Below are 17354 nucleotides of genomic sequence, written 5' to 3' on the forward strand. Positions count from 1 at the left end.
AAGAACCATATACACATTCATCTTCGCTATTGTCGTCTGCAGTTCTCCTTTTGACTTAGCGCCATGTTTCGTTTACCGCCAAAATGAACAGGTCGCAAACAAAACGAGAGCTAAAAAAAAAAGAAAGAAAGAAAGAATAGAGAAGACAGCGGTAATGACGAATAAAATATATCAACACTCCATTGACAACTTTTTTTTTGTACATATCTATAACAAAAACTAAAAACTTATTGTTAATATAGCTCGGCGTTGTTATAATTTGTAGACTTTATCTTGTGTTGTTTTTTTTTAAACCATCGGCGTGTGTCAATGGGGGGGAATAAAGGCGGACACTGAAGCATGAAAGACGTGACTTCTTATTTTATAGGTAAGGGGGAAAATGGGGGGGGGGGCATTAAGTCTGGGAAGTAGAGGGGGTAGATTTTTCAGAGGATGGGGGCGTGGACGTATGGAGTAGGGTGGTAGGGAAAAAATTCTGATCGATGAATCGCCTTTGCTTGTTGAACCATATCGCAATGATTTCCGGCCCGCATCGTGACGTTAAAACACTGGTTTACTTTAATGAAGAGTGTCTGGATAGAGTGGAGCTGGTTCCCCTTGAAGTCCTGGGTTGGGGTTTAGATAAAAAATCACTTACATAAAATATGCAATATTTAATTTACATAATGATAATATAATGTATTTAATTTATTTTGTTGTTTTTTTTTAATTGTGGAAAATATATCTTGGAAAAAATGTTCCAAGTTTTTTTTTTAATAGAAAATTTATGGGTTCGAGAATTTTTTTTAAATAAATGTTTTGGTTTGAAAATGTCTTGGTTTGAAAATGTCTTGGTCCGAAAATGTCTTGGTTTGAAAATGTTTTAGTTTGAAAATGTCTTAGTTTCGAAATGTCTTGATTTGAAAATGTCTTGGTTTGAAAATATCTAGGGAAATGTCTTAACTAAAATTTCTAACTAAACAATCATCCTTTCTCTCCACTTCTTCCCATGTCTGCAAAACATTTTTTTTTTAAATCAAATTATTTCAAAAGATAAAATTAGAAGCAGAGAATCTGCAGACCGAGCAATAAAACAAAACAAAAAAAAAGTTTCGCCCAATTAAATATAATTACAATGTTTTCTTAACTTCAATCCTTAACATGGATCAACAAAACGTGATAGAACTTAATTACGAATGGTTCTGTGTGTCTGTGTGTGTGTGTGAGTGTGTGTGTGTTGTGGGAGATAAATTAATCTCCGTGTTAAATGTCTGCCTGATCTCTGTGGGAGGTGCATTATTGTTTGTCTGCTTTGTGTATGTCCGTATAGAAAGCCGGAAAGTCGAAACTCGTATAATTGTAGAGAGAATAAAAACAAAAAAAAAAAAAGATTAGCTTTCTTTGAGATCTGTTCAACCTTTGCAGCCAAAATCTGTAGGTAATGAAATTGCGTGTATTGGTAACTTATTTTATAATAATAATATTTATTTTTAGTGTCATTATAATAAATTAAATTTTTTGTTAATGACATTAATACGAATTAGTAAGAAAAGAATTGTTAGAACTATGAAGGGAGTTAACTTCATTGAAAGATAACTCCATAGCGTTAGAATCTTAGTATTGTGTTCAATCTCTGTAGATAGCGAGCATGGCATAGTTATTGCATTAAATTGTAATAGGAGATATGAGTTTATATAAGGAGTTACATATTGCAATAGATCTCCAAGTATATAGAAGATACTGGAGTATTATGTCTGTTATATGTGACTAGATCACATATATATATATATAGCTCCTCCTTCGTGGTCAAAGATGAGCGTATTTTCATTTGCTATGTACTCGAAGGTGGCAGTAAAGTCCAATCCTCGATTTAAAAAGCCAGCCGTATACGTGGCATGAGTGGGTTATGTCATTTGCAAATAGGCCTGCTTCTTCTCAACTTTTTGTTGGTTCGGCGCTCTATCGCCCTGGCCACTCTTCTTGCTTCAAATCTTGAGACTCCGAGACTCACAGCTTCACGCCATGAGGAGCGATCGAGAGCAAGTGCTTCCCAGCCGTGAATGTCGATATCGCATTCCTTGAAGGAGCTCTTGAGAGTGTCTTTGTAGCGCTTGTATTGACCTCCCTGGGAGCACTTTCCTGCACACAACTCCCCGTACAGAAGTCTGGCATGCGGACTACATGTCCCGCCAATCGAAGTTGACTCGATCACATGAAAAGCTTATATTAAACCACTCAGCCCATTTGTTGCCCGTCTGGGAGAATCCATTTATTTGTGGTACGTTTCACTTCCCATTCTGGGGTCAATTTAAAATTCTGCACATTTAGCCATAGTCAATGACAATACGCAATCATTAAAAAAAACAATTAGTTAATTAATTAGCGGTAATTAATCAGTTTTGTTAATATAGAAAAATGGGGCGTTAAACCTTGCAGTATTGAGAGATATGGCAGTGGTTGAGCGTTTAAAAAAAATCTTTCTTGTTGCCAATACCAGTGCTTAAAGAATCCACGGCGGAGTGCTTGGTGTTTTAAGTTGCAGTTGGAAGTCATCAAACTGTTAAGTCATGAGTGCGCGCGGTCGTGTGTGTGTGTGTGTGTGTGTGTGTATGTGTGTAATCGATCACATCAATTCAGTCGCCACTTAAATTATGCCACACGGATCGATACGTTCCAAGCGAGTATCGATGCGATTATCTGTAACGGTCGGGTGCTGTATTCCTTTTTTTTTTTTAAAGATTTAAAGATGTACAAATGGAAAAACAAAACGAACGAGAAGTGTGTGAGACGGACTGACAGACAGACACAAGTTACAAAGAGAGAAACTAGAGGGGAAGACGTAGAGACAGGGCTACAGAGAGAGGCCCAGACAGACATACACACAGAATATATAAACATTTCTTAAAGACTCATCTAATAAAAATAATCAAGCGCATTCTGTCACTAAAAAGACAATCTGAAGGTCGCAGGCATCTCATATGGTAAAATAGGTTTACTGCGTATAGTGTGCATCTACAAAGAGAGAATACGTTTTCGATAGATTATACAATATTATTTCCGAATGACTCTGTATTAAAGTTATAGTTAATATTCATTGTTTTTTTTTGTGTAACGGATGCATTTGTGATCAAATGTAGCTGAAGTATTTCTAGAAGATGCTTAATTAAACTAAGTGGGTGCGTACCTTGTTTGGTGTATTTCAATCGTGAGTTCTTGAAATCATGCACAGCGTTACAAATATAGATAAGGTAGTAACAGGAACACAGACTCAATGACCAAGTTGACTCAAGGTGAACTTCAAACAAACGTTTATTACAGAATGGGCCACAGTCTAGTCTGTCACTATAGAACGATGTTGTCCCCTCAAGAGTCTAGCAGTAACTGATTTCTATAAGTCAATCTTGTCCTCTAACCCCAAAGTCCATGTGTGCATTTTAGAATAGCAGTTCACTGTCTGTACATTAAAGTGCGCCACCCAACTAACTAAACTAGCTATCTAAAATTTGTTATCACCATTTAAAGTGTTGTGTAATTAAAGAGCAAGATTACAATTTCTTGAATAAATTCTTATTTTTTCTCCTTCTTTATTTAGAAATAATAATTTTAAAAAGTCCAAAAGATAGAAATAGTAGTTCTTAAAAGGAAAAGAAAAAGTCAAAGTGTTCTGTACTCAAATTCTCTCCCTTCTTTTGACTTTCTTGGACGAACTAGGTCACAAGTCTGCTTCCGGCTTTATTGAATTGGCTTGCAATTTTGTTGGAGACGAACGGGGTCATGGCGAGGCGCCATTTTAGAACATAGGACATCGAAATGAGACATCTCAGAAAACAAAGACAAGCGGAGGATATGATCTGAGACGATACAGTAACCTCTCTCTTTCTCTCTCTCTGTCTCTCTTTTAATAATGCTAAACTAATATGATCTACACATTTTTCATTGCTCAGTGCTGAATTGTTACAGAGTAGACTATTTGCTCGATGTCAAGTTTGAATGTCAGTTAGTGTTGACATTTAATTTGGGGCAAACTCAAAGTGTGTGGTGACTAACATGATAATCCTTTAATGAGAATTTTCTGGAAGCCAGACCTGACTACAGGGTTCAACAAGACAATTAACTTCTTATCACCAGCTGGGGGGAGACTGTATCACTTGACTGCGTGTGGGTTGTTACAATACTATATCTCGACTCACAGAGGGCGCCACTGCCAGAGGGGCAAGGATTCAAACATAAGCCTTCTTGTCTAATTTTGATGGGATTTCTCCTCCCCCCTTCCCTTTTTTTCTTACACCTTGATACAATCATCTATTAGAGATTGAAAGGTTTTTAAAAAAAGTAAAACAATCATAAATATTATAATAATACGTGCGTCTGTGTGATCCCCCCCCCCACTAACACAGTTTAATTAAATCTATCTATACATCAGCTCTCGCGGCATATATTATGTATTTTCTAACATTATGTATACCAAATAGCTTTTAAGATAAGATTAAAGTTTTATTGAGCTCCAAGTGACAATGTTCCATTGTGTGTCGGTTGTTAAGTGTTTCATTTACTAGTGAAATGACAGCTTTGTGTAAACACGAGTAAACAATTAATTAATTCGTTTGTATTTTTTTATATATATTCCACCATTTATGTGTATGAGGTCATTGAGGATAACTTATACCTCCCCGAAGCTAATTAGGAACAATTAATATCGGCGGTAGGTGTCAAAATCCAAAAATAAAAATAGTACTTTAAAAAAAAATCATATCAGAATCAGACTTAAGATTTGTAGTTATCTGCTGGTAAGAGGCTGTGGATATCGCTTGTGAATGGTCTAGGTCTAATGGGACATTTAGATGTGCAAACAAGAACCTTATAGTGTACAGTGTAAAGAACCGTACAGTGTACAGTACCTTACAGTGTACAGTGTAAAGGGACAAAAAAGGGAGAGAACTGAAAATGCGTTACAAATAGGAAGACGCAGTGGTCTGGACAAAATGAGGGGCGAGGTGTCACTAGATTGATATATTTAAATGTGTCCCTCCCTGGAGCTCACACACACACACACACAAACACACATTTCCATTTAGAAAATAGACACACCTAACTGGTCTAGTAGACGCAAATATGGGTGGGTGGGGGGGGGGGAGAGAGAGACTAGGGGAGAGAATTGTAAGATAACTCTAAACGTTGCCAATCACTAGTTCTGTGATTTCTCCTGGTTCATCCAGTATCTGCCAGACATCAATAGAACACTTAACCCAATCAACTGTCTCACACACACACTCTTCCTCTCTCTCTCTTTTTCTCTTTTATTCTTGAACATACACTCTCTCCCTCTCTCCCTCTCTCTGTGTTTTTGTCTGTGTTTTTTTTAGTCCCTCATGGAGATTAACCAACACTCTTTAAAACCATAGACATGGCATCTATCAAAAAATAAACAAATAAATAAAACCACATATAAACAATACACATACGTTATAAATTGTTTGCATATTGTTCCATATCATACACGACACTCAAATGTCAATCTTCAAAACATTCTGACCATTTACAATCGTGTACAAGTCAAATTAGCATATTGACTGTAAGGCGCAAACAATGATCTTTCTAAATACGACTAATCACAATCAAGAGTGATTGATCAATGTACCGGAAACACTATGCACGTTTACACGATACCGTCAGGAGTTCGAATCTCTGTGAAGACTGGGATTTTCACTTCAGGAATTTTTAGGACACCTCTGAGTCCACCTATCTCTATTGCAGGGGTTCTCGACTTGTGGGGGGGGGCGACCCCCTTGGGGGGTCGATGGACGATTTGCCAGCGGTCGCCAAAGAGTCGAGGCAGAGAGGGGGATTGTAAAAGGTTGAGAACCACTGCTCTAAAGGTATCTGACATTAGTTGGGGAAAGTAAAGGCAGTTTGTCGTTGTGCTGGCTACATGACAGCTTCATTATCCATTGGTCACAGAAACAGATGACCTTTACGTCATCTGCCCTATAGATCGCAAGGTCTGAAAGGGAAACTTTACTTTTACTTATGACACTGTCTTATCTGTCTATGCTTGTAGTAAGTACACCTTTAGAGGCCAATCATGGATGGAGAAAAGAAAGACAGGAAGTAGATTGCTGGCAAAAGGCGGGAAAGCGTCATGAGAAAGGAACTCTTCAGACACAACCGAGTTAGATCGAGCTGTTTCGATTCAATCTGAACCTGTGTGGCCTATTACAAATTAGACAGAAACTCAAAACCAATTTCTTCTTGCATCTATACTGTCTGGTCTTTCTTTCTTTTTTTTTTCTCTTTGTTAATTTGTTTTCTTTATAGCACCCTTGTGACTCCACGAGAAAGGCAGAGTAGGGTGGGTGAGGTGGTGTGGGGTGGGAACTGACATGATGGACAATTACCTGGCAATGTGTAGCACTTCAAAACTTTGGAAGCGGAGCAGACTGCTCCGTAAAAGCCGCAGACGATAGACAGGAGAGGTAACTCTATACCTCAGATGAGTCAAAAGTCTGCCAATAGTTCAGGCACCCAGCCAAGCGTTGATGTCTATACAGAGAAACGCGAGAGTTTTTTTTTTTAACAGCTATTCAAATGATTTAGTGTTTGTCTGTGTGGAGTGACTTGATTGCACAGAAACGTATGTGATCAGGGGGATTGATTTTATTTCACATAAGTTCGTGTAGGTTGATTTTATTTCACACAAGTTTGTGGGGGTTGATTTTATTTCACACAAGTGTGTAGGGGTTGATTTTATTTCACACATGTTTGTGGGGGTTGATTTTATTTCACACAAGTTTGTGGGGATTGATTTTTATTTCACATAAGTTCGTGTAGGTTGATTTTATTTCACATAAGTTCGTGTGGGTTGATTTTATTTCACATAAGTTCATGTGGGTTGATTTTATTTCACACATGTTTGTGGGGGTTGATTTTATTTTACACAAGTTTGTAGGGGTTGTTTTTATTTCACACAAGTTTGTAGGGGTTGTTTTTATTTCACACAAGTTCGTAGGGGTTGATTTTATTTTACACAAGTTTGTGGGGGTTGATTTTATTTCAAATAAGTTCGAGTGGGTTGATTTTTTTTTCACACAGGTTTGTGGGGGTTGATCACAGACATATATCATTCCTAGACTAGACATAGAACATTAACTCTACAAACACATTTCGTGAAAAACTTTTAAAAGCTGAAACAAAGTGTTGTTTGTAAAGGAGTTTAAAAAAAAAGTAAGTTTAAAATAAAACCATAACCTATGAAACATATAATTGTTTAGATCTAAATCTAGTTATTAAAAATCGAAAATAAGAGCACTCTCGTCTCATAAATATTACTTTGCAATTTTTAGATACATAATCTAGAAAGATCTAGGTAATCAATCTGTTTAAATGTGCATAAAATGATTTAAATCAACAGACGTGAATTTTTTTTATCTAGAATTTTCGAAATATAATCTCAATGGAAACTAAAAGGAAAGCGCTTTATTTCATAGATTTGAGTAAATATAATTAACAGCCCATTCTATTTAAAATCCTCAAAATGATATTGTATTATTTCTAAACTTTGAAAACCAAAGATCAATATTTTTCTAAGACAGACAAGATCGATTTTCTTAGATTCGGGGCGACTTACCTTACAGTTTAAAAAAAGAGTTAAATACAATCTATATAATATATAGGTCTGTGATCTGATCATTGTCGGATAATAATATGTCTCCGTTGTCCAGTCTAGGTATAATATATATATAGGTCTGTGGTGTTGATTTTATTTCACATATTTTCAATGTATTATCTAGATCTAGGTTTTTACACCTAGCCCTCTTTCTCACAGTTTAATACCTCAGTAAAAGACACACAACTTTCATGCTGCTATTTTGCATTTTTCAAGGAGAAAATATCATTGAAAAAAAAAACTTCTTTTAGATTACTTTAACTTAGACAGAGAAAGCCATGGGAAGACAACATCAAAGAATGAACAAGCCTACCATTGAATGAGATCATATCCAAGGCAAAAGACAGAGAGGAATGGAGAAAGACGGTTAACAGATCTTGTGTGGTGCCCCAACTGTCCAACAGACTAAAGCTAGCAACTTGTGTCCATTTGTTTTTTAACTCTTTCTCTCCTAACTGACGATACCAACGTTGATTCCACCAGAATGTGAGAGATAATTACGGAGAGAAAGAGTTAATACATTTCAAGTCAGTGAGTGTAAGTCTAAGGGGCTGCCTTCGTAATAAAATTATTTTGTCCAACAATACTGAAGAGCTTAGGTATATGTCATATACCTTTTAAGAAAACAAAGCTCCTTCACACGTCCTTTAGTTCGTACACTGGATACACTACACTAAGCACTAGCTACTAATGAAAATCTCTTATTTAAAACGTGACGGAAAAAAAAAATTAGACATGAAAAATTGACCAATATTCGTTTCGATTGTAAAGTCGCTTAGTTGAAAGTTCAAGGTAAGTAATTACAGATTCAAATTTCATATTTAGAAACAGCGCCTAAGTCGGAGAACTAATAATCAGCATATGGGACAGATAATTGGGTCATTGGTGGGGTCTGACCCGTTGCTTACTTCTGGAAAACAAAATTGTAAGCGTTTTTGCAATTATTTTATTTTAAAACATCATTTTTTTTTAAATCAAATCTACAAGTTGCAAGTATCACTATTTACTGAAACATCAATAACAGCCTTTCTGTGTCTCAGTGTTAGCGCAGGAATAATTAATTTACAAGATTTAATAACTGTATTCCCTCCCTTTTCCACCATCATTTGAAAACCTGATTCTCTTTCCGTAGATTCTGGGATTCTTTTGAGCCAAGCACTCTGTTGATAAAAGGGCCTATATAACAGACTCGAGATATTTGTTAGATAAAAATTGCATTTAATTGATGCGCCAACTCAGCCACTGCTCTAACCCATTGATGTTTGTAAGCGGTTCACTTGGCACATATCACGCACTCATACGGAGACACAGTACAACCTAGACAGCATAGACGTGGACACACTGACAGTAGCTCTCACACACACACACAGCACAGGCACGCACGCTCACAGCCCCCTCATTACGATCACTGGTCGCCATTACGCCACGGCCCCCCGGAGGCATTGCATGAATATTGCAGAGACAACTGGGTGTCTAGGTTTGTCGACAGTGACGTCACAGCAGGCTAAAAGGTAGACTGATTTTTTTTTTGTATAGGGAGGGTAGCAGGGGAGGGGGGGGGGGGAGGTTTATAAAAGTTAGGCTACATACGACTTTAGATTCAAACATAATTTATGTATATATTTAAGGCGCCTTCTGTCCTATTTTGGCTCCGTATACTCTATCATTCTTTACTTATCTCGGGGCTCTAATGTGTATAAATGAAACATTTCAACTCTTAAGGGTTAGTGAACTGTAGCCACCATCATCTACTGCCCTAAGGGCAGTATTAAGATTGCGACGCCTTTCTTCTTGAAGCTACTCAAAATGGTCGTAAAAAAATATAAGAGCTTTTCAATACATTTTAATATTATTATATAAAAAGCTATCAACGTTTCTTGAAAACCTAAAAAAAAACAACAATCTACTGTGTAAAATAAAACTTAAACTTGTTTCAAAGTATACACTAAACAAGCTATATTTTATGTGTGTGTATATATCCGCATGAAATTTCGTACACAGGTTCCTTTTAGGATTTAAATATTAAACTGACTAGAGATTAAATAAGACTAATTGTTAAATTAATTGATTTTTATTCCTCACACTAAATACCAGAAAGGTGATATAACAAAGAAAATGTATTATAACATAAATTATGAAAGATACTGACTATCAATACTATTGCTTATGCCTCGTTTAAGGGGGCTTATGCCTCTTTTTGGGCGGCTTCGTGCCTCTTTTTGGTTATTTCGGCCTCACAGCTTTTTGTTTGGTGGACACCTACCGCTAATATTAATTGTTTCCAATTAATAACGGGGAGTTTAAGGTCATTTTAAATCTGATAGTAACCACAATGCACTACGTGGCCATTAGATTTGTCAGAAATACTGCAGATATAGACGCAATTTTAAACGTAGGTAAAGTCTAGTCTTCTGCTGTGCTGTAAAAACTGTGGATGAACGCCCTTGCCCCTATATGTCGAGACTAAGTTTTAACCTTAAAAAAAAAAAAAAGCATGTTAAAATCTACTGTGTAGGGGGTTAGCTGACACTTGTTCGAATACCAAATAAGAATAATACCTATCCCCCCCCCTCCTGTGTCACCTCTCACCCGACCATACCCCCCCCCCTCACCTGGCATAGGTAACTTAGAAAGCTCAATATGCAGATGCAATTCACATTGGGGCCCCAAATGAAACGGGCGCTGTCTGGGTGGCTTTCATTATAACCGCGGGACATCAGGCTGCCATTCTGTCCTCCACCAACGCATTTTCTAAACCACTACAGAAGTGACACCATTGTTTTATATGCAGATCTACACGTATTCAAAAAAAAACAAGACCAAACAAACAAAAAACAACAAATACAAATTTAGAAATACAAACTAGATCTATTTCTTTCTCTTATGAGTAATGTAGTAGAGTACATTATAACTATAGAGTCCATAAATGGATCATTGCATTCTATATATAAGAAGAGGGTATGACAAAGTCTTCATAATCCAATTCTATTCTCAAAAGAGATGCTTGCAAATGTATTTTGTTTAATATTCTCGATTTAAAGGAATACTTTTCATAGGTTAGGGACTTAGAAAAAGTTCAATTTAATATGGGAATGCCGTATTATTATATTTCTAGGGAGTTCAATTTAATATGGGAATGCCGTATTGTAATATTTCTAAATATAACGCAAACTTTAAAATAATGCACATAATTAAAAACCTGGTATAAAATGATTGAAACCTTTTCAAAAGACAAGTTTAACCAAGCTCTTTGTGTGGCTCAGGTCTATACGTGTAAAGAAAAAAGAAAAAAAGCAACCACAAGTGTTGCTCATTATATTTAACAAATATTTTTTTTTTGGTAATATAATCTTGTTGAAAACTGAATTTAAAAAAAAATAGTTTTCCCTTAATGATTATTGACATTGACTTCAGCAATAAACGGAAGTTTAAAGACATTTTGGGATGTGTTGAACAATTCGGAAGCGTTAGATCTTTTGTTATGCCATTCATATGCGGTTGTTTTTTGTGTGTTTTTGTTGTTGTTTTTGTTGTTAGTTTTACATTTGTTTCTTGGTAAATGCTCTTTTAAATATATAACAAATATAGTTCGAAAACAGACAAGCTAACAAAGATAGTTTGTGTGGAATCACAAACTCAAAATTGGACTCCAAAGTGATCTACTGAGGCAGCTAGAAGGCAGGTTTCAATATTTTTTGTAAGAATATCAGTAACTATGAACAACAAGCTATCAACAACTACAACCCATCGATACAAACAGAAGAGAAGTGTGTTGGGATAGTGTGTATTGTTAGTCGGACTAACGACATGATAACATAGGATATAGAGATTTATTAATGTTAATATTAATAGTTGTTTATTATTATTCAAATGTATTCAATGAACTGATAGTTATGAAGTTATGGTTCATCGTGACCTGGATAGAGGTTACCGATTATGTAATTAATGGTCTTCTTATCTAAAGTACATATTGTTGTAGATGTTAATTAGATAACGGATTGATTATATGACATACAGTAATACTTATTGATTGTTGTTTTAAATTATATTCGACTTTTATACATACTAAATATATTCTCTCCCCTTTAAAACAAAGATAAATACTTTATTCAAAATAAAAGTTGTTTATATAACGGAAAACCCTTAAGTAAGTAGTACTAAGATTTTTTTATATTTTTGTTTTTAGATTTATTGAGAAAATGACAAAAACCACTTGCTTAGGAGGCGCGGTGGCTGAGCGGTAAAGCGCTTGGCTTCTTAACCGGGGTCCCGGGTTCGAATCCTGATGAAAACTGGGGTTTTTATTTCGGGATCATTGGGCGCCTCTGAGTCTACCCAGCTATAAAGGGTACCTGACATTAGTTGGGGAAAAGTAAAGGCGGTTGGTCGTTGTGCTGGCTACATGACACCCTCGTTAACCGTAGGTCACAGAATCAGATGACCTTTACATCATCTGCCCTATAGAGGTCTGAAAGGGGAACTTTTTTTAACTTGCTTAAATAGTTTTAAAAATATTTTTAAAATATTATTACAAAATTGCCTTCCTTATTAATATAGTCTCCCTTGTTTTTCTTTTTTTTTTTGTTTTTCTTGGCTGTTCCATTATTTTTTTGTTTGTTATTGTTTTCTTTTACTATTAATAATCACTAGTTGTAGAAATGGTGTATTCTTTATGATTAAACTGCTTGCATAGTAAAATTTCAAAATTTAACCAAAAAAAAAAAAAAACAGAAAAGAAGCCGTGCATTGTAAATGTGTAACATCTAAAATATGATATCGGATTTTCAAAATCTTTTCTAGTTTATGAGATATAAACGGGTACGGACAGACGGATGGACGGACCACACAAACCTAATAGCGGGCCAGCTAAAAACTAATAGCGGGCCACACAAAACTAATAGCGGACCACACAAAACTAATAGCGGGCCACACAAACCTAATAGCGGGCCACACAAACCTAATAGCGGACCACACAAAACTAATAGCGGGCCACACAAAACTAATAGCGGGCCAGCTAAAAACCAGTGAAACTTACACAGAACGGCTTTTATCTTCAGCGGAATGACCTGCTAGAAATACCTCACACTAACTCAAAACATTCGAATTAATCAGCTGAAAAGAAACAACAAAAAAAGAAAAACAAGTAAAATTTCCCACCTTCTCTCTCCCTATCCCCGCACGCCTCGTTCCCTCTCCCTCATGCTAATTAGCTCTACCAGTAAATTAAGGGGAGGATTACCTTTGGAAATCTAAATTTTGGACCCAAAAATCGATTTTTAGATTTAAACATATTTAGATAGCTTATCCATTTATTTACTTGATAAGTACTTTAATTTTTTTAAAATAATGCTTTAAAACATATTTTTTTACATTTTTCGGGTGTATATTAATGACGATTTTATAAGAAAATGCAAAAATTCTCCATAGTTACAGGTTTAATAATTTTTGTGCATTGAAAATAAAATAGTCATATTTGGTATCAATTTGTTCAGCGTCCAAAGGTCTTTTAAGATTTGGCATCACTTCCTAATCTTTTATTAGCACATTTTCGCTATATTTAGAAACTTACGTACTCTTTTTGATTAGTTTTGGTGTAAATATAGACCCGCTTATAAATGCTGCGTTCTGATTGGTCTATCCCAGGAAAGCCCTAGCGACCTTGTGTACGTCAGGTTATCGAGAATAAATGGCTGAACTGCCTACATACAGCGTGTTGAAATTATCGTATGTGAAAAACTAACATTTACTTTCTAAACAGTTTTAGTATCTTAAAATAAACGTTTTATATGTTCTGTGCTTGCTTTTCTTACATCTTGTAAGTAGAATTATCAACATTTTACAGTTGACTGAGTTGTAGATCTAATACTATAACTAGTCAGACTAGTCTCTCTGGCGAATCTGCTGGTTTGCCTGGATATATCATATTATTCTTGTCTAGATTTATCTAGATTCTATATATATATATAAAATATATAGTCTAGATCTAGATCTATATTGATCATATTCTAGAGCTTAGACTTCTACGATTGTGACTTATTCAGTGATTGTTTTCAAGTTCATTCTTATTTGAGCTTGACTAGATCTAATCTAAGTCTTATCCATAATTATCATCACATCTACTATCATCTAGCTTTACTGCTCTAGACATTCTAGATTCTAGCTCTAGTGCTAGCCATGGGAAGATTAAAAAAAAGAAGTAAACAACTTCTAGAGGCTCGCAAGATTGCCAAGATGAAGAACACTGTTCGAAAAGATCATGAACTAGATCTAGACAAAGTAACACCAGCTCCTTCAACTCCAACTAACTCGTCAGTGTTGTTGTCTATGCAAACAAGTTCCAAAAAAAAAACTGTTGATATTCCTGCTATGGACATTGGAAGCTCTAGCTCTCTATTTAATGATCAGTCAGCTAAACAAGCATATAGAACAATCATTGACATTAGTCAAATTGAAAAATTGCTTTCACCTCTTCTGTGTCCTTATTGTAATGCTGATGGTCTAACTTTGCATTCAGATGACAACAGTCGTTTCGGACTTGTATTAAAACTGAAACTTTACTGCGATAATTGTGGCACTGTGGTGAATGATGTTTTTACATCTGAACGCTCACTCAATGATAAAAAATTTTCCATCAACACATCTGCCGTTGTTGCCTCCTCATTGTGTGGACTAGGACCATTAACGTTCAACAATTTTTGTGAACATTTAGACCTACCGGGTCTATCAGCCAAAAATTTCTACAACAGGACAAAGTCTATTTATAAGGATGCTGAAGATGTTCGTCAGGCTTTGCGTAGTAAAACTATTCGACTTGTAAGAAAGGAACATGCAAAAAATAGCAATTCAGCTCTAAGTGATGATGACATTTTGGACATTGCCGTTTCATTTGATGGTACTTGGATGACCAGAGGACACAAATCAATGATAGGTGTTAGCTGTGTCATAGATGTATTGACAGGCTATGTCATTGATTTTGAAGTACTATCTAGCTTTTGCCAAACTTGTAGCACAACTGGTACTAGACTAAAAGCACAATCTCCTGCACTCTACAAAGAATGGTTTGAATCTCACAAACCTGATTGTGATATCAACTATACAGGTGAGATATTTTTCTATTGTTTTAAAACCTTTTACAGTAATTAAAATCTAGATTCATTTTTATACTGACATGTTTTTATTTAAATTATTTAAAAACAGCATACAAAACAGTTTATTGTCTTTCCGTTAACTTTTTGTTTTATATTTTTCAGGATCGTCTGGAATGATGGAAACACATGCAGCCGAGATCTTGTGGAGGAGATCCATTGAGAAGTTCAAATTGCGCTACACCACTATGTTGTCAGATGGTGATTCTAAAGCCTTTAATAAAGTCTGTGAAATAAAACCCTATGGAGATGTACCTATAACAAAAGAAGAGTGTGTCAACCATGTGGGGAAAAGGATGGGCACTGCACTCCGTAATTTGGTTACAGATTGTAGCAAGAAAGGAATTTCACTTGGAGGTAATGGTGTAGGAAAACTTACACAACAAACAATAAAAAAACTGTCCAAGTATTACACCAGAGCGATACGGAAACACAATGATGCTAAGCAAATGAGAAATGCTATACTTGCGAGCATGTATCACAATTTTTCGACTGATAAGAGGCCGATGCATCATCTGTGTCCTTCAGGTGCAGATTCTTGGTGTTTTTATAAGTCTTGTGAGGCAAAAAATGTAAAGCCTGGTAAACACAGTCTCCATATACATACGCCTCTCAATTATGACTTACTAGCAGAACATCTGAAACCTATATACAAAAGATTGTCAGAGCCTCAACTTCTACAACGATGTTTGCTTGGCTCAACTCAAAATGCTAATGAGTCTTTTCATTCATGTATTTGGAATATTTGCAGCAAATCAAGATTTTCTTCACTAAAAAAAGTTAACTTTTCTGTTTTAGCTGCAGTAGGACAATTCAATTTTGGCTTTTCTTTTGGTAGTGAAATAAAAAGTTTTTTCGACTGCCAGGTAAGCAAAAGCAGCCAGCGACTTGGATTATTGAGACTTAAGAAACGCTTGAAAAATGCAGCTTATAAAAAACAACAAGTTGTAAAAAGAAGACTGTTATTAAGAAAGGAGGCTAAGGCACGTAAAGAATTGCAGTTTATTGAAGCTGAAGGAGTTTCATATTCATCTGGACATTTTTAAATTTTTTATGTAAGTTCTCAATTTTTGCTTTTTTTTCTCATTTCTGTTTTTTCTTAATTAGTCTTCTTAAAAGTCTTATAATTTAAGAACTAGTTGGTTTAATGATGTGAAATTTTGAATAACACTAGTTTACATGCTGTTCTTTAACTTACAAGTGTTATATATTCAAATATAGTTAGTTAACTTAGTTTTACAAACATCATTTTATTTAAAATCAGTTTTTCTCAAAATGGCCGTTTTCCAAAAATGCATTCACTAAAATTTATAAATCTTTAGAACCATTAAAGATATTTACATGAAATTTGAAACACTTATAGATCTATTGTAATACTTTCATGTGACATCTTGATTTTTTAAATATATTGTTTGGTTTTCATTTTCTATTGACATGAATGTAAAAAATATATATTTTTCTTTAAAAAAATGAATGATCAACTTTACTCTTATATGTTAAAAACAAATATTAAATTATAATAAATTTTGAGATGTCACTTTATTCTTTGTTGTTTTCTTTTTCAAATGAAAAAGATTTGACTCATATTTGTCTATTAGTTAAAGAGAAATAGCATTTTAAAAATCATATACAAAAAACAAGATGGCGGCCGTTTCCATGGCAACCACAAAAGTCAAACACATTTTTTCTATGTTTTTAAAATCAGGATGAGTTACTGTATCAACCATACAAGTTTGATAAATTTCTGATAAATATTAACGAAAATAGATTTTTTAGGTGTACCTCCCCTTAACTCACTGCCTATCTGGACTTTTTCTTAGAGTGTGCAAAATGGAAGACATTCGATTTCTATTAACCTCCTCCTCCTCCTACAAAGACACTCACACAAACATGCACACATACACACACCGATCCCCTACACAGTCACACACACACACGTACACATACACACACTTGTTTAATAATCTAACTTTTCCACGTCAATTTAATGCTGGAAAACTAAAAACTCCTCTTCGTGGGTTTCGACATGAAAGTTTGGGAGATCGGGTTACCCATAGGCGTCTCCGTTATCGTGTTGGATGGTGCCGCCTTCGCGCGCCGAGAAGGCAGTGTTTTTGTTTACAAATAGCTCATCGCCTTTTTTTTTTGTCAGTACGAAGAAAGAGAAAAAAAAAAGGGGCGCCTGTATACGCGATTGCTGTATTTGGTATGGAATGGATAGCAAGACATTTAGTTAGTATTTTATCTTATTTTGAATTTTCTAAAGCCATTTGAACAATGTATACATCCTAATGTGCTATTCCTTATGTGTTATTCCTGATGTGCTATTCCTGGTGTGCTATTCCTGATGAGCTATTCTTGATGGGCTACTCCTGATGAGCTATTCTCTGCCCCCACACGATGATCTCATTGCCCAGCATATGATACAAGTGCCCAAAATGTGATACAACTGCCCACCATCAGGGCCGGTGTGAGATAGTTGGAGGCCCTAGACGAAGTGAACTTGGTGGCCCCAAATTAAAATAGAAAAACAAGAAAAAAAAATAAAACAATAACACTGAGGGCAA

The 17354-nt window shown here is 35.4% G+C and overlaps 2 protein-coding genes across 2 annotated transcripts in view; one reads left to right on the forward strand and one right to left on the reverse strand.

The window, feature by feature from the left end:
• LOC106053413 (pituitary homeobox 2) overlaps positions 1-17354 on the reverse strand; it is a 50892-nt gene that overhangs the window by 18063 nt on the left and 15475 nt on the right. The window lies entirely within an intron of this gene.
• LOC129924445 (uncharacterized) lies at positions 12871-16324 on the forward strand. Its single transcript, XM_056018831.1, has 2 exons — positions 12871-14741; positions 14893-16324. The coding sequence occupies exons 1-2, from the start codon at positions 13817-13819 to the stop codon at positions 15831-15833; spliced, it is 1866 nt and encodes a 621-aa protein (XP_055874806.1). The 5' UTR covers positions 12871-13816; the 3' UTR covers positions 15834-16324.

Source organism: Biomphalaria glabrata, chromosome 2 (assembly GCF_947242115.1).
Source record: "Biomphalaria glabrata chromosome 2, xgBioGlab47.1, whole genome shotgun sequence".
Classification (NCBI taxonomy): Eukaryota; Metazoa; Mollusca; class Gastropoda; family Planorbidae; genus Biomphalaria; species Biomphalaria glabrata.